Source organism: Ostrinia nubilalis, chromosome 29 (genome assembly GCF_963855985.1).
Source record: "Ostrinia nubilalis chromosome 29, ilOstNubi1.1, whole genome shotgun sequence".
In the NCBI taxonomy this organism is placed as follows: Eukaryota; Metazoa; Arthropoda; class Insecta; order Lepidoptera; family Crambidae; genus Ostrinia; species Ostrinia nubilalis.
The window spans coordinates 5972293-5991374 of NC_087116.1; the positions used below are offsets into that span (position 1 = coordinate 5972293).

General features: G+C 36.3%; 2 protein-coding genes across 2 annotated transcripts in view; one reads left to right on the plus strand and one right to left on the minus strand.

Annotated features, from left to right (window-relative positions):
• The window catches only part of LOC135085585 (THAP domain-containing protein 5-like), a 308949-nt gene that overhangs the window by 212186 nt on the left and 77681 nt on the right, over positions 1–19082 (minus strand). The gene's annotated exons all lie outside the window — the stretch shown is intronic.
• LOC135085618 (protein diaphanous) overlaps positions 227–19082 on the plus strand; it is an 83008-nt gene continuing 64152 nt past the window's right edge. Inside the window, exons 1-2 of the mRNA XM_063980394.1 lie at positions 227–709; positions 5943–6006. Coding sequence (XP_063836464.1) covers positions 705–709; positions 5943–6006 — 69 coding nt within the window. The 5' untranslated portion in view covers positions 227–704. The remainder of the gene's footprint in view (positions 710–5942; positions 6007–19082) is intronic.

The window sequence follows — 19082 nt, forward strand, 5'->3', positions numbered from 1 at the left end:
ATTATCGTTTTTCAAATCCATTTCAAATAAAATCGATTGTGTGATGTCACAGTACAACACTATTGCCAATGACGAATAGACTCGATTCACCGGTGTTGGCAGCATTAGTCAATTGCCTATGTGTGTCGCGACGACATTGTTTGTGTTATCTATCATGTTTTTATCAAAAAAGTGATGTTTATGGACTTGTTTGGACTTAAATATACGCATTTTCAGTGGTAAAGTATATCTTTTATCTTATCTCAACAGTTTTGTTTGATTAGACGTTCATATTTAAGACTTTTATAGGTTATGTAGATTGGTATTTCGAGTCGGGTCAAGCCCATGTTTTTGCATTTTTGTGTTAGAAAACTCAACTTATCGTTTGCGACAAGGCGTTTTATTGCTACAGCTTCAATGTCCTTCTATGACTGTGGACTTAAAAAGCTTGTTTAACCTTAATTTTAGATCTAAAATCTAAATCGCTACTGGTTTTCAACCGACGTCCTTTCTTTCAGAAATGACCCAAATGTTTTGTTTTTCAATAAAAGTTGACCTTCGGAAGTGTTTAGAGTCGTCGGTTACAATTGGGCTTGCCTAAGACATGTTCTTTTATGTATTTAAGCTAAAGGTTACAGGAAATTCTTCGATAAATATCTTTGAACATCATTATTCATTGATTGAGTCATGTTTTTTAGTTTGTTTTAACAGCAAACTGATAATTTATGAGGTAATAATATTAATTTACACATTTTCCATATTTGCACATAAGCAACTAAGTATTCAATTACTTTACAAAGTCTAAAACTTAGAAACAAAAATATTATTAAAAAACTTTTCAAAATAGGTATTCTTATGCTTTTTAAGTATTATTTATTCCGTTTTTACAACTTTACAACTGCGGTGCAACTGCATGCAGGAGGATTTAATCAATGCTGCTGACAACGCCACTCTTGTGGCGGAGTTTTGGGCTGACTGTGTAGGTTTGTTGTCGACACTATAAGAAGAAGAAGTACCTATTATTTACTTAAAACTCATTCATTTAACAAATATTTCTAGACTTAAATATTCTTGAACATTTACCACTGCACACACCAATTTAATATTTAACAGTGTATAGATACTGCCCAAAATCACTGAAAATATTATTTTCTAAGTCTGGCTCCAAACTTGTTTGATGAATCAAACATATATGCAGAAGTGAGACAAGTGACAGACTAGGGGAAAAACATGGCACTTTACAGAAATGTTAATTTACATTTAACTAGCCTAGTGGTTTCTACTGACTTTGCATGCCAAGAAATTGACTGTCACGAAATTTTTCATTTTATCACAACTGGGAATCTCTTTCTTCATTTTATATAGGGGCATTTCTCTGTAAGCTCGTACAGGTCCCATACAAATGCTGTCCTGGCAATTATTTTTAACATTTTCCAAAAAACCGTGATCCATTTCAAAGAAAATTGACTATTATTTTAGTTAGATAAGGAGTCCCACTGAAATTATTAATATTTTCCGAGTTATTAGCGATTTTCCAAGAAATCATGACAGGGGACTGTTAATTGAGACTGAGGACTGTTATACTTTAAGAAAAAGTCATTTTAAATTGATCAATTATTTATTATTTTATAGCAAATCAATAGTAAACAAAATGTCTTTATAAAAAATTAACAGAAATAAAAACTTTCCTTAATAAACATTCATATAAAAAATTAACCTTAACCTCTGAGGCACTGAATTCCGAGTACCACCCGTTCCTGCTATTTCATCATCAAATCTTTGAGGGGAATTTGTTGTCAATTCAGGTTCAGCAGATTAAAGATTTTCCCTTATAATGCTCACAAGAACCACTGTTGCAAAAGCAGCTGACACTTTTCATTGTTAGTCATCAACATCATTTCAGCACTGGACGTCCACTGCTGAACATAGGCCTCCCGCCCTCCCCAATGACTTCCACATCGCACAGTTGGTAGAGCGGCCTGCATCCAACGCCTTCCTACTACCTTTATGAGGTCGTCGGTCCACCCACAAGGTGGCTCAGTGTCGCTTGTCTCTCGCTGCGTTTTCCGGTACATGGCCTCTACTCCAGAACCTTGCTGCCTCATTGTTAGTGTTTTATATTTATTTGGAAAGCCGAGGATGGACCAGGAATAAATACTTGCCACCTGATGCACATATTTGTGCAATTTCAGGCAGAGGACTGTTGCCAGGGGACTGTGTATTTCGGCTAGATTTCACAATATTTACGAAAATGATGTTAAATAGTGTTTTAAGAATCTACCGATCAATTGAGACATAAATATTATATCAATTTATACTTTATTTAGAGATTATTAAGTAATTAACATGCATATTATAACTTACCAGAGGACTGTGTGTGGTGGCGATTCAAGCGCGTGTTCACCTCACAAATGACGCTCTGACACTAAAAAAATAGGCATCTCAACGCCGCATTCGGCAAGGTTGCCTATTTTATAGCAATTTCATTTCATTTCACTCAAAAAAAACATCGTAGCTATTATAGTTTTTTTATATTATGAATTTAAATTTTTGGCAGGGGACTGTATTAAAATTCTGGGGACAAAGTTTACAGGAGTTTACTAAATAAATAAAATTGGTAATGAGAGCTTGTTTTACGAAAATAATATAATTTCGTTATTATTCTTTACGCTATGAGCTGCCAGATGTATGTAGTTTCAATATCTTCTTCGTAAATATCATTTCTAGGCGGAAATGCAGTGATGGGGACAGCCAGGGGACTGTATTTTTTGGGCTTCAATCGAGTCTAGAAAAAAACTAAAAATAGTTATGGTTCTAAAAACAAAGGGCCCGTAAAGTTTTGGGGTTAAAGTTTCATTACGAGTGTGTTTTTTTTTAATATTTTAATTGCTTTTTGAAAAAATCGGTCGGGACAGCCGATTACGAGCTTACAGAGAATCGCCCATAGCCTTAAGCTTTTTTTGATAAATGGGCTATCCGACACAAAAATATTTTTTCAAATCGGACCAGTAGTTCCTGAGATTGGCATGTTCAAACAAACAAACTCTTCAGCTTTATAATATTAAGTGTAGATACTAGATTGTGTTTGGATTAGATTAATGAATTATTGAGAAGTAATGATAAAAAGAAATTACTTTTATATTCAGTCTTCTTTTGTAGTTTTGTCTGTTAAATATTCTTATAAGGGTGTTTCTCTGCTATTTGGAAAATCGTCCATACAAGACTGTCCTGAAGTAATTTTATTAATTGTTGAGAAATTTTGTTAATGAAATTCAGGGCAATAGTAATTTAAATACGTATCTAAAAAAAGCCCACACATTTTCCCCTTAGTTTTTGAGTTATTGGCGATTTTTCGCAAAACTGCGACAGGGGACTGTTGCAACCACCCAGGGGAATGTTTTATGGACAAAAACAATTAGTTATATTATTTTTCTTTAAGTAAACAAACTCTTTATTTTTCTTTGCCATTATAAAAATATGTAAGTTTTTGAAACAAAAAATATTATTATTAAAACAAATATTACTAATTTATAATGACTTTTCTTAAGCCTAATAACAGTAGCATTAAACTTAACGAACAATTAAGTTTTAAGACTTAAATTGTATGACACTAAAGTCAGTCTTTATAATAATGAAAAATGTAGTATCCTGCCTTTTAAAACAGAACCAAAAAAATACAAAAAGTAATAAACAAAAAACATTATTACTGCTAATTTTTGTTTTTTGACCCCGTTACTGTTGAATGTAATTCTGAAACGCTATTCTTGTTATTTCGTGTTGGGTCAGATGATCTTAAAGGCGCCTGATGTTCTTCTGCGAAATCTTCTGAATCAGATATAGGTATTTTCCCTTGCGAAATTATTTGTTCATCATCATCATCATCATCATTTCAGCCATAGGACGTCCACTGCTGAACATAGGCCTCCCTCAATGACTTCCATGTTGATCAATTCGTAGCGGCCTGCGTCCAGCGCCTTCCTACTACCTTTATAATGTCGTCGGTCCACCTTGTGTACCGTAAAACGCAGCGTGGGACGTCCACGCGGCCTCCACTACAGAACCTTGCTGCCGATGGGCCATCAGTTCTGCCTTCCTATTGCCACTTCAGCTTGCTAATCCGTCGGACTATGTCACCGACTTTAGTTCGTTTACGGATCTCCTCATTTCTGATTCGATCTCGTAAAGAAACACAAATTATTTGTTATGTCTTCATGACTTTCTTTTTTGCACTCAAACTTAGCACAGTGCTCTCTCCAAACCTTTTTTACAGCCTTATGCTCACGACAACTCATATCTTTAACTGATTTTATTTAAAGTTTTTCTTTTTTCTTCTTTTTTTCAATTTTTCTTTTAGGGTAATGTTTAAGTCGATGATATCATAATTGCACAGCTATACGTTTTTGTTCTAGAAATTCTTCTCATGTTTCGCGTAGCTTCTTTTTCGGTGCCATTTTGAGATAATACCTACTAAAAAGACGTTACTTTTAGTGGTCAAAACCTAGAAAAACAGTAGTATGAACAGTCCCCTGTGGTATGAACAGTACCCTGTGCTATGAAATGACAGGGGACTGTTCGCCAGGGGAATGTTATTTTTACGTGAATACTTCATAAAACAATATCATTTAAAAACATTAAAATAAACGCAACTTATGTGGCTACATACTAGAAGATTAATTAATTTAAACAAATTGTCGTTACTAAAACTCTTAAAATAGTTTAAAAAAGGCTCACCAGGGGAATGTTTTCACTGACGGCCGAGACGCGTGGTTCACCAGATGACGCAGTAGTAGCATTAAACAAAATAGCGGCTGCCCGCTAGCTACACAACTGAACAAACTTCACACCTATTGCGTTCCGTTTCGCGATCTAAGTGCTATGCGCCAAAACTAAATATGACTTTAACCCGGTTTTAAAATTTTAACAGGGGAATGTTTTAATAATTTGAGGACAGCATTCTCAGAAGGATATTTTGATTAAAATTCTATTGTAAACATTGTTTGTGATGTATTAAGATGCTAACTGTTATTGTTAATGTATTTGGATATTTTTTATTCAAATATCAACAGCAATATAATAAACATTTGTAACAATATGTGTAATTCTGGAAAAGGGACGTACCAGGGGACTGTGATTTGAGACGTTTGAGGTTATTTATTCGAATATTCCATTATTAAATTACTAAATATGCTATGTCATGCTAAGAATACCTAATTCTATGTTGGTATGGATACAAAAACCTGAGAAATTTTAAGATTTATTACATAAATTTAGCTTGGGACAGCGATTTTCCATTTAGTGGAGAAATGCCCATAAATGTCCGATTCATTAATTAAACATCTATTAAAGTAATGGTATGTAAATAATTAGTTTATTTATTTAATTAAATTAATTTAGCTTAATTACATTAATTCAATATCGCAGCTTTCTTTTATGAGCTGTCATAATGTGACTCTCATATAAGGACATAGCACACTTATCAATCCGGAAAGGGATCAGTTTTTAATTTTTCTAATTTGTTATGCCAAAGTAGGTATATTAGTATGTAAATACATAAAAACATGTACAAAGTTTTAGTCTAATGCCCGTTTTCAGTTCAATCCCTAATTTTTAAGTGACCCCTATGGTAACACTTAACAGGAATTTTATTTTCATAGGGGTCACTTAAAAGTTAGGGATTGATGGTAAAAACGGGCATAAGTCTAAATATACCTATACAATAACTCAAAGGTGACTGACTGTGTCATAGTGATCTATCAACGCACAGCCCAAACCACTGAACGCAGGTAAGATGAAATTTGGCGTGCAGGTAGATGTTATGACGTAGGCATCCGCTAAGAAAGGATTTTACGAAACTCCACCCCTAAGGGGGTAAAACGGGATCTTCGCGTACGAAGTCGCGGGTGGCCGCTAGTAACTTATAAATTCAAATTCTTTATTTTTAATTAATTTTGTTTTTATTACAGAATGGTCCACCTGAATGTCAAGAACAGAAAAATGTCCCGCCATGAGAAAGCGAAGAGTGGCTTTGTAAGTACTTTACATTTTTAATTTATTTTCTACAGTTTATTATTACAACGGAAAAAAAATTTAGTGTGGTACGGCCGTGCCTTGTTTTCTCAACTTGGCGTGGGCACTGCTGTGCTCCATTAGGGTCTGCAAAACGGCTAGGTCGCACGTATTTGTCCCTGATCAAAAATATTTATTTATTTATTTAAAATCTTTATTGCACCCACAAAAAAAAGCGGTACAATAGGGGAATTTAAATTTTTAAATTTAAAGTTATAGCGTAAAATGTTACCATGGTCTACCATAGTAGGCCGCGCGTGTACTCTAGTGTTAACGCCATATTTCTGGGCAAAATTTTATTTATTTATAAGTTTTATGAGATAATATAAATTTCCCATTCCAATTTTTATTCCCTAAGCACCCACGTTATTTGTTTTATTGCCATATAGTTCTTACAATAAGTTTTACGTTAAGTTTACGTCATATTACATTCCTACGTATATTTACCCCTGAATGGTCGCCCTGAATCCGGCAGTATGACTAACGTAAACAAAGAGGTAGATAATAATCTTTTATCTTTACGATTTTTCAGTTTTCAGTCGGTATTCGGTACGCAATCAGTGCTGTCGTTAGTGAAAATATTGTTTAATGTTTTTTATCGTGGCATTCGAACTTGGTAGAATCAGTTGTAGGAAAGTTACGTGTATGTTTCTATTCTAAAATACTTAAAATATTATATGTAACTAGATTAACGCCTGCGGCTTCGCTCGCATAGCGTGGCTTACATACCCTTATTTCTCTATACATACAATGAACTCCCTTTTCATCCCCTTAGTGGGTTGAAATTTGGCAAATCCTTTCTAAGCAGATAAAAAATACTCCTTCTAACGGCAGTCGGTTAAATATCTCGTAACAAAACCACCTGTTGAGAATAAAGTAGTAACTCGCACTTACGTTATCAAGTATTGTAGCGTAAGAAAAATGTGTCAGTATGTTTGTTTGCGACCTTGGAGGTGAACAATACCTTGCTCGAATAAGTTGTTTCTTAGTAATTACTATCTTTATTCTATGCCAGTGGTACCCAAACTGAAGAAGAAGAACAATATTGAAGACCCCCTCTAGTCTTTTTCACAAAGCGTGGACAGTTGGATTGCAATTCCTGTGTAGTCAGGATCTAAGAGATGCTTCTTATATGTGGTAATTACTATTTTTATTCTTCTATGTCAGTGGTGCCCAAACTGGTCTGTGTACCCCTTTAGTCCGCACGAAGGGGATACGGGACTATTCCCACCTCTCGTTCCCACCGCTGCAACTCCTGTGTAGCCAGGATCTACAGCTTGACCGCCGATAACCCAACCAGTGAAGGCCAAGTTTGTCCCGGGAGAAAGTTAAACTGTCATTGGACCTGCAACAAAATTAATCAGAATGGTACGGTTACATTTGGTTAAACGCAGTTTGTAAGGGGATGGGTTATAGTTATAAATACAACTTCCCCAAAATCATAACCTGCCTTGAAAGTTTGAAAGTGAAACCGAAGTGGACTTCCAAACTCGCAAAAAGTGGAACATGGTTCACGATATTAATAAAGTTTGGGAACCTCTGGTTCTAAGTTAATTGCTTTCGTTTGAAAACCACTTGTGTAACAATGTGATCCAAGTTAAATTACAAATTATTTTAACAAACAAGGCTATAAAATGGTACTTAATAAATTCCTATATTGTCTTCTTCTGACTAAGGGACAAATATGCGAACATCAGGCCTCCCCAACCGGTCTGGCCAGCGTGGGGAGTGTAGGCCAAATCCTTCATTTGCTTCTGGTAAATTAGAGAGGACCGTGTTCCGCTCCGACTCTTCCCGTGGATGTCGTAAGCGACTAAGGGATAAATATGCGAACATCAGGCCTCCCCAACCCGTCTGGCCAGCGTGGGGAGTGTAGGACAAATCCTTCATTTGCTTCTGGTAAATTAGAGAGGACCGTGTTCCGCTCCCACTCTTCCCGTGGATGTCGTAAGCGACTAAGGGACAAATATGCGAACATCAGGCCTCCCCAACCCGTCTGGCCAGCGTGGGGAGTGTAGGCCAAATTTCATTTGCCTCTGGTAAATTAGAAAGGGTCGTGTCCCGCTCCTACTCTTCCCGTGGATGTCGTAAGCGACTAAGGGACAAATATGCGAACATCAGGCCTCCCCAACCGGTCTGGCCAGCGTGGGGAGTGTAAGCCGAAGCCTCCATTTGCCTCTGGTAAATTAGAGAGGACCGTGTTCCGCTCCCACTCTTCCCGTGGATGTCGTAAGCGACTAAGGGACAAATATGCGAACATCAGGCCTCCCCAACCCGTCTGGCCAGCGTGGGGAGTGTAGGACAAATCCTCCATTTGCTTCTGGTCAATTAGAAAGGGTCCTGCTCCTGCAGTGGAGACTAAATGACCTGATGATCATGATACAAGAAGAAGCATCTTAGAGCAGTCCAATTTAATGTAAAAAATCTCTGGTTAAAGAAACCTTAAAAAATAAGAGATGACTCTACAATCTACATTACGTCAGAATGACGCAACCCACAAACTATAGTGTACTAGAAAGGGAGGTATGTTTACAAAACAATTTGCAGGTATTACACTATCCGAGATCATAGCAAATGTTTGTCAATATTGTCATCCATTTCAAATCACGTTAGTGTGTGCCGTGATAGAGTCTTGAAAAGGTGTTTTGTGGAAAAAAGTTGTTGAAGTTGGTTCTATAAAAGTGTTAATTTAAAATAATAATAATTATCTTAGGACGTTTTACAAGTTGCCATCTAGTGCTACACATTAGTTAACTAAAATTTAAGTGACTAATTGCATGTAAACTCAGAATTTAGTAGCAAGTTTCAAGTTAAAATTTAGTTAACAACTTAATACGTGTAAATCAGCAAATTAAGCTTGTATTCGATATGTAACGGATATAAACATACTTATTTTTTTTCGGAATCATAAAAAGCGCAAAGACGAACAGTCGATTTGACGATATATAACCCATTTTATTAATCTTAATATTAAATACCTAAGTTAAATACTAAACTAAGGTATTTTGTACAAAATTGGGAAATTAATCACAGCCAAAGGCCCTAGTGCAAAATAACTGACGAATTAGTTTAGGTTTTACTAGCGATAAGACCGTCTAAATTGTGCCATTTCTTTTATTTATATTTTGTGTGGCACAAAAAAATAATTAAATCAAGTCAAAACTTTTTAGGAATGCTCACTATTTTTTATTATATTTTCACAAAAAGAAATTAATACAAATTTTTCTGCATAACCCGAAGGTAAACTGGATGAGAATGCCTTATGGCATTAAGTTCACCTAATGTTAAAATTTTAGCATTAAAGTATAAATAAATAAATAAAAAATGCAGTCTAAAAATAAAACTTCAGTAACAATGACACAGTCTGATAGTATCGAGTTATTTTTTTATCTATGATAACATACGATTGTAGAGATATGGGCAAAGCTATTTAGTCTTGGTATAACTACTTCAATACGTGACCGTATTAAGTGTGAATACTAATAGTATTTTAATATATTATTCTAAGTGTTAAATCTGTGCAAAAAGTGTAGTGAAGTTTGAAAAAAAAGTTATTGGTTTGGAAAAAAGTTGTATTTGGAGTTACGCCCTTTTTGTTACTGCAAAATTTATCAATCGTTTACTACTCAGATGTAAGATATCTTAAAATGTATATTGCACTAGCGTTTGCGTGGTTACAAATGAAAGAAAGAAAGATTTTTTTATATTACTTCGTACAGTCTGCGTCAAATAGTTCGTGACACCCAAAGTGGCCAAAAGTCAAAGTCAAAGTCAAAATTTCTTTATTTGTTTAGACTAATAAATAGTTCTTACAAATCGTCATATGCTCTTAAGGAGCCTCTACATGTCTCATAATCTTTTTACCCTACCAGCGCTTCGAGACCAACATTTGGCAAGTGCTGAGAAGAAGCGCCGCAACAAACTCAGTCACCACTGTCTGCCGGTTAATATAAATAAATAGAAATAGTAGTAGTAGGTAAATTCAAAAAGTACGCAACACGTCTATGTTACATTGGAATAGGGTTGTATTGTCAACTTTTTGGCCAGTTTGGGTGTCAGGAACTATTTGAAGCTGACTGTATTTCATACATTATGGGAATAACATTAATGTACAGTCGCGGAATGAAAAGGTTCGTCACCTTAGTGTCGGTTTTCGCTTGCACTAGGTACTATAAGAGTCAAACCTGCCAACATAACCGTGCAAGAAACAGTGCTGCTAACATTTAAATAAATATGACGTTTGCTAACGAATAAGGTTTTGCTTGTTTAATTTTCTATCCCATGCAATGTTACAAAATGTAGTTTTTATTTTATTTAATAGATAATGGCAGGTTGAACCAACAAGAAGGTTTTAGTTTATCAATCATAATAATCTTCTTGACAAGTTAAATCGTCAAACAACTTTGATCTGAATAATTTTGAACTTTACTGACGAACAGTTAAAGATTATTTTCTCTAACTCGAGATTATTCTGTAACACAGTTTCAAAAGGTAATATGTGCTCGCGATTCGTTGAAGGTGATTCCTTCAAACTTCCGTCAATTTGAAAACTAACGAACCTTTTCATTCCGTGACTGTACCATATGCGTGCAATAAAACATTTAATAAAATATGAATTTGAACAGTATTTCATTTTAATGATTAAATGTCATGATTAAGTATAGTTAATTATAGCTTGATAAAATTCCCCATAGCTTAATTACCACAAACATGTTTTCCCATAAACAACTAAATAATTTAATTTCATTAATTTGATAACTCATTCCTATCGATGGGGTCAGAGATAAAAAAAATACATTAATTAACTACTAGCTTTTGCCCACGGCTTCGCCGGCGTGAAATTAAATTTGTCACAGATCTTTGTAAATTGCTTTCCGCCCGCGGCTTCGCACGCGTGAAATTTCGTTTGTCACAGATCGTCATAAATTATAGCCTATATGTTATTCTGGATTATGAACAATAATACTGTAAAGTTTCATCAAAATCCGTTCAGTGGTTTTTGAGCCTATTCATTACAAACATACAAAAATAGGTACAAATCTTTCCTCTTTATAATATTAGTATAGGTGGAGTATAGGTAATTATTCTGATGTGTGTAAACAATAATACTGAAAAGATTCATCAAAATCCGTTCAGTAGTTTTTGCGGGAAAGAGCAAGAAACATAATTAACATCTATACGTAAACTTTCGCATTTATAATATTAGTAGGATAGTTAGGATACCGGCAACATGGAAAGCATTGAGGGAGGCCTATGTTCAGCAGTGGACGTCCTGTGGCTGAGATGATGATGATGATGATGATGATGATGATGATGATGATGATTAGTAGGATGAAGTTGTGAGTTAGTATTCCAGTGTAAGCTTTGCGATAGCTATTTGTTAATTCCAGATGTAACAAGTTTGATTCTAAAGTGCGTAAAAAGTGTCAAAGAACTGTAACACAAACGGACGATGACCATGTTACTGTAACTCTGTGACAGTGAAATGTTACAAAAATAGTCGTTAACTGTGGTGAAATGTTACAAAAATAGTTGTTAACTGTGGTGAAAAGTTACAAAAAGAGTTATTAATAGTGGTGAAATGTTACAAAAATAGTTGATAATAGTGGTGAAATGTTACAAAAATAGTTATTGTGTTACAAAATGAGTGATGAGCCGTCCAAGTATAGCAGTCAGAGCTTGCCTCGTCTGAGGAGGAAAGAAACATGGAGGAGGAAGAAGGTCAGTTTTAACATTATTGTTATGTACGAGGGCCGGCTGAAAAGTTTTGAGCCTAGGGTATTAAAAATGCCGGTAGAAAAGTAAAAAAAAATATTTTTTTCTATTTAATCTCCCTCTACTACAACGAACTTCTTACATTTGTGTAAAAGAGCTTTTAACCCACTGAAAAAAAATTCGCAATCTTTGCCTTCGAAATGAGCCTTTAACGCCGCCTTCATTTCTTTGTCACTCAAATATATTCGTTCCTGGAGGTCTATTTTCCAATTTGAGAATTAGAAGAAATAGCTAGGGATTCGGACTAAACTGTGTGGTGGGTGATTAGTTTCTTGAAATCCAGTTTTACCCGGGACAAGCCATGCAAAATGCGCGGTGTGCGCGGGCGAATTGTCTAGCAATAACCGATTTCCTTTCGCCAGTTTGCCTCTTAATATTTCAACAACCAATTGACGCACTCCTATCAATAGTACAGCACAATAATCCCCGTTTATTGTAATTTTTTTTAAGTAGGTAGTCAATGAATAAAATTCCTCCACAATCCCAAAAATAGTGGCTATGAGCTTGGGTGTCGATCGCTCCACTTTGAATTTCCGCGGCGGCGTTTTCCCTTTTGAAGCCATTGCATTGACTCTTATTTTGACTGTAGATCATACTGCCGGATCTATTATTAATCGATAGTGACAATGTGAGAGAAAAAATTGTTAGGATTATGGCCAAAGATGTCCTAAAACTCCTGCGAAGTTATGACTCGCCGCTGGTTGTCGAGCGGCGTGAGCATTTTTGGCACCCATCGCGCGCACCCCTATTTCATTTGCAAATGAGTATGAAAAATATCGCCGATACGTTCCTTGCTAATGCCTATGCCTTCAGCTATCTGTCACAGCTTAATTCGCTGATCTCTAAAGCAAGATTCTTTAACTTTTCATTATTTTATTCGTTAATGGCGAAATCTGGCCGCCCTGACTTGCGGTCATCTTTTAGCGACTCCCTGCCATGCTTGAATTATCGGATCCAATCTTTCATGATGGCAAATGAAGGCCCAGACTCCCTATAAACTGTTGACATCTCTTCAAATGTTACCGTCAGCGTTTTGTTTCTCTTTTTGAGGAATTTTATGACAACTGTGTACTTCAATTTCGTACATTGCGCGGATGACTGAGACATGATGATGTTTACGGATTAATTACTAAAAGCGTGATGACGCTAATGGAATGAAACTTTGTACATATACTAAGGAGGTACTTGGCAAATTAATTAAATTTAGCGCGAGTCAATAATAACACTTGAAGATACTTAGGCTCAAAACTTTTCAGCCGCCCCTCGTATTTATAAAGGACAAATTTTCAGGATTGCACCTTTACTTTTTTGAATTCTTGAGGTTTGTTCCGGGTGGGAATTGAAGCTGCGGCTTTCATACATGTATGGAAGTGCGCACATTATATCAATTTGGTGTTGGCCGATTTCTAATACAAATCAGAAGCTGACCAATCTATCGACCCATTAAAAACTGTTGTCTGTTCTTCTTCTTATCGTGTTGACAAGAAACCTACACAGTGTCAGCCCAAAACTCCGCTACAAGAGTGGCGTTGTCATGATGTCGTGCCCTGAGTGCCCGAGCAACTGCACTCAGGAGGATTTAATGAATGCTACTGACAACGCCACTTGTGGCGGAGTTTTAGGCTGACACTATGTGTTGTCTGTTGAGACTCTTAGAAACCGACGAAACTATCGACCGACTAATAGGAAAAGTCTGTAGTTTGCTGTGGGGTCTCTTAGGTGTAAAAACGTAACAGACAGACATACTTTCCCATCTATATTAGTATCGATTAATAAGTATATTCGGTAGCATTCCAATGGGCTACCGACCTCCATCAAGTCACGAATCTTGAATGGCATTTTGGAACTAGACCGTATTCTGTCGGTCACGCCTTCGATTCCGGATATGGACAATGTGTCTTCATTGACTCATGTAAAGTCACAGAAAATCTTCTCAAAAATTACTTTTTGAATATTGCTAAAAGCATAATACTAAAAATGGTTTGGTGGTTCCCCATATTAAAAACTTTCATTCCCTTCAAGTTTTGTTTTCCTGACAAAAACTGTATCCTGTGGTGCCTTTAAATAAATAAATAAAAAAGTATTCTATGTCCTCTGCAATAAATATTCGTCGCAATATTCATCAAAATTGGTTTAGTGGTTTAGGCGTAGTAAGCTTCTAACTTTAATAAATTGAAATAGGGATATTTTATGTTACGGGTTGTATTCTGTAAAACGTCTCACTATACGTCTCGCTCACTCACAACAGGGAACCCACATGGGCGAGAGAAGCGATAGATCTTCGATTCGCGAATGAAACCGCTACGTGAGCAGCGTACTTAGCGCATCATTGGAAGACGCGAAGGTCGAAAGTTTGCTAACTTATTAGCATTTCCCTATGACCTTAGCTATTGTGGTCGAATTCCTACGGAATATTACTAGTTTTGTAAAGCATTTAATTCATTTTTGCGAGTAATAGTATAGTTTGTTCCGGCGTTTCTTCTCAGCACTTGCCTTGTTTGTCTCGAAGCGCTGGTAGGGCCCAAAATATAAGGAGACATGTAAAGTGCCCCATAAGGGCTATCTTTTCTTTTTTATTATTTACTATATTTTGACGTTCATAAGTGCCACTTGTGGTCTAAACTGAATAAATATTTTTGATTTTGAATAGTCTTTATAATTTATTTTTGTGGTAACTGACCTAACATTCAATTTCTGTCGTCAACTGCTGGGGTTTCAAGAGATGATAAAGTTTCAATATTCAAAAGATGGTAAAGTTTCAAACTCATTTTAGGGCGGAGATGAATCCTTGTTGGATTTATGCCCGTTTTCACTATCAATCCCTAATTTTTAAGTGACCCCTATGACAACAAAATTCATATTATAATGTCACTATAGGTTTTTAAGTGACCCCTATAGTGACATAATAATATGAATTTTGTTGTCATAGGGGTCACTTAAAAATTAGGGATTGATGGTAAAAACGGGCATTAGACCATTAAAATCCGTCCACTTCTTCTTGAGTTCTAAATAATGTTGTAACTAACTCTACTTTGTCTATGTCCTTCTTAGACAGAGGAAGATAATATTGTATCTTAAGTAGAGGTAAATCCTATGATTAATAGAATATTATAATATAATTTTTTGTCATAATTCTGTCACCAACCATTAAACACTAATGACATCACCGTGACATCACTGGGTCAGTGTCATCAAGTGTTGCAATGGTGTGGGTGGACGCGTTAGGTGCCAAGTCCATGGGATCAATAACACGAAGTTTTGATGGAAAATTACGGAAGAAAATGCGCTAAAGACATCGAATTCTGATGCATACTATATGCTAAGGAGCGACTAAGGGAGAAATATGCGAGCATCAGGCCTCCCCAACCCGTCTGGCCAGCGTGGGGAGTGTAGGACAAATCTTCCATTTGCCTCTGGTACATTAGAGATGGTCGTGCTCCTGCAGTGGAGACTAAATGAACTGATGATGGTGCGTCAGCCTGACTAAAGTGGCACCACCGATATGTTGCCCCGAAGTGTAAAAGTGCCCTAAAAGGGGCTTACTAATATTATAAATGCCAAAGTAACTCTGTCTGTCTGTCTCGCTTTCACGCCTAAACCACTGAACCGATTTTGATGAAAGTCATAGAGATAGTTTGAGTCTCGGGAAAGGACATAGGATAGTTTTTATCCCGGTTTTTGAAACAGGGACGCGCACGATAAAGTTTTTCTGTGACAGACAAAAAAGTTTTTGATTTCAGATTTTGATAAAAAGCCCAACCAAAGTATCGGCGTACCAAAATCTGTAGTTACCTCCATTTGGTAAATGAACCTAGGACCTTAAACAGACCAAAGCCGTTTAGAAAGGGAGCTATGTGGCTAAGGTGAGAATGTTATTGCTTATTATTACTTACGGAGACAAAGCTAAATACATACATTATGTGGAAACTACAAAGAAGAACGGTCACGCCCCATACAAAAAAAACCCAGACCCGACAGAAACGAGACATACCTCAGTTTTTTTGTCATGTCTTAATTAGTTAAATTATATATTTTTTATATTCGAAATCGATGTATAACACCAAAATATTACCCTTTGTTTTTGTTCAGGCGTTATACAAAAACTAATACAAAATGCCTATTTATCACCAAAATTGGTAAATGTATGTACCTAAATGTCTATTACAGCTGCTATGGAAAGTATCTAGGTGACCTGGATATACAGCCGGATTATACAGGGTGGTTATACATATGGAACGATAAGTGATCTCACTCGATTATTTCTAAACCATAAAAGATATCGAAAAACTAGTAACTGATTCTGAAAGTGCTTCACGAGCTCTTTCAAATGGTACTAATAATAGGTTACAGATTATGGAAGCTGGTAACACAGAATTTTTGGATTTTGTAACTTCTCGTTTCCACCCTGTATAATCCAGCTGTATCTCCAGGTAACCTAGATACATTCCATAGCAGCTGTAATAGACATTTAGGTACATACATTTACCAATTTTGGTGATAAATAGGCATTTTGTATTAGTTTTTGTATAACGCCTGAACAAAAACAAAGGGTAATATTTTGGTGTTATACATAGATTTCGAATATACAAAATATATAATTTAACTAATTAGGACATGACAAAAAAACTGAGGTATGTCTCGTTTCTGTCGGGCCTGGGTCACAGATGACCGTTCTTCTTTATTTATCCGGTCGCTCTCACAGGAAAGACTTGCGAATACCATCGAAGAAGTTGAAAGCAATAAAATAGCGTAAGTGACACCATTAGGCTGGGTTGCACCATCTTACTTTAACTTTAACATACGTCAAAAGTCTGTCAAACTCCATACAAAAAACACCGATTATGGTTATACCAGGCCTGTTCATCTCCGCGAGTTTACATCGAAAACAAAACACGCACGATGGCCCACCTACAGGATACTATTCGACAAGGCCTCACATACGAGCGAACATTGACTCACGCACGCGTATTCTTGTGTATGATGGAAGAAAATAAAGAAAATGGTGTACTAAATACTGTGCAGTATTTAACTGCCTAAATAATAATAAAAACACAGAATGTACTTTTTTAAGTTGCCTCAAGACACTGAGAGGTAAATAAGTAGTTAATATTATTCATGATATTCATGCTAAATCATGTATTTCCTCCGCCATTTTCCGCAGTTTGGCACCTCACGTCACATCATTTTACCGAAGTCAGCCCTATAGCTTCGGCACAGTGCCGATCACTGACGTTTGTCAACAAAATGGTGCTTGACTCTTGAGACAGGCTAAATTACACCATATTGTTAATGACATTGAGCATACATTTTTTTAAATACCTTCGCGAAGTAAAACTTCTGTACGTAGTACTTATTATTATTCTGTGGTTATACTTACTCACGGTTTAAATAAGGTGTGAGCTGTCAAAACGCGACACTCCCATAGATTTTGTATGTCAAAGGAAACCACTAGGACCATTCTGAGCAGATCCTGGCATGCGCGTATAATATAGCCCCAGAATGATCTGGTGGATGTTGGGCTACTGATTCGAAGATGATAGTTGATAGGTTACAGAATCAACTGGATCTATCCGAAAATTAATTGTTTTCAGCTTCCATACATTTAGTAAAACCACATAATATTAAAAACTATACAAGATATTCAAAAACTGTTTACTGATCCTGAAAGTGCTTCACGAGCTCTATCCAAAGTTACCAATAATAGGTTACAAAATTAACTGGATCCATCCTAAAATTCAATGTTTCCAGCTTTCATACATTTAGTACAGCCACAGTCATGGCACTCATGTCTTGATAATAATATTATACGAGGGCTGCACTAAAAGTATCGGGAATGGAATATTTCCACTGTTCCAGTCATATTAAAATCTATTTAATTGCAAACTCCAGGGTTTTAAAAATCGTATACCATTTATTTATTTCAAAAAATATTCTCGGTCGTATCACAAGGTCTTGTCATACTTGTTTAGTCGTTGAGAAAATGGAATTGACTCGAGAAAATTCAAGAGCGATGATTTATTATGACTTTTGAAGTGGTTTAACACAAAAACAGTGTGTTGACCGGATGATTTCTGCATTTGGTAATGAAGCCCCATCCAAAACCACAATTTATCGGTGGTTTCCTGAATTTCAACGTGGACGTGTCAAGCTCAGTGATGATCCCCGTCAAGGTCGTCCAAAAACTGCAGTCACCTAAGAAAACGTTGATGCTGTGCGTAAGCTGATTGAAGAAGATCGACATGTGATATACCACGAAATTCAGGCAACTTTAGACATTGGCATGAGTCAAATACAAATAATCTTGCATGAACAATTAGGTGTAAAAAAGTTGGTTTCCCGGTGGATACCGCATTCGCTCTGTGAAGAGCAAAAAGCGGCTCGCGTTACTTGGTGCGTCAGAACTCTCGGGAGATTACATGCAGGATCCTCAAATGCTGTATACAACATCGTATCAGGTGACGAATCATGGATATACGCGTACGAACCCGAAACAAAAAACCAGTCACGAGTTTGGGTGTTCGAAAATGAATTTAAGCCAACAAAAATTGTTCGTTCACGGAGTGTTGCAAAAAAAATGGTGGCCACGTTTGTCTCCAAAACCGGCCATGTTGCGACTATTCCTCTTGGGGGACAAAGAACGGTTAATGCAGATTAGTATGCTCATTTGTTTGCCACAGGTCGTTTCTGAACTCCGTAAAGAGAACTGCAACCGCCGCATCATCCTCCATCACGACAATGCGAGTTCTCACACCGCGCACTGAACAAAAGAGTTTTTAAAGCAAGAAAACATAGAATTATTAGTCCATCCGCCGTACAGCCCCGACCTAAGCCCTAATGATTTCTATACTTTCCCTAAAATAAAGAATAAATTGCGTGGTCAGAGATTTTCATCACCTGAAGAAGCTGTGGAAGCCTACAAAACGGCCATTTTGGAGACCCAAACTTCCGAATGCAATGGTTGCTTCAATGATTGGTTTCGTGTATGGAAAAATGTGTCAAATTTCGCGGAGAATACTTTAAAAAGCAATAAATACATTTTTAAATAGTAATGTTGTTTCACTTCCTTAATTCCCGAAATTTTCAGTGCCGCCCTCGTAGCAAGTAAAGCCTAAAACCAATGTTTTTCATGAATAATTTCAAATAAGAATGCAATTTACGAGTTCATTTTAAGTGTTTATTGTTTAATAAAAAAAATTAATACTTCAAATTTTGTTTGACTGGCATACATTTAGTATGGAGGCTGAAAACATTTAATTTTCGGA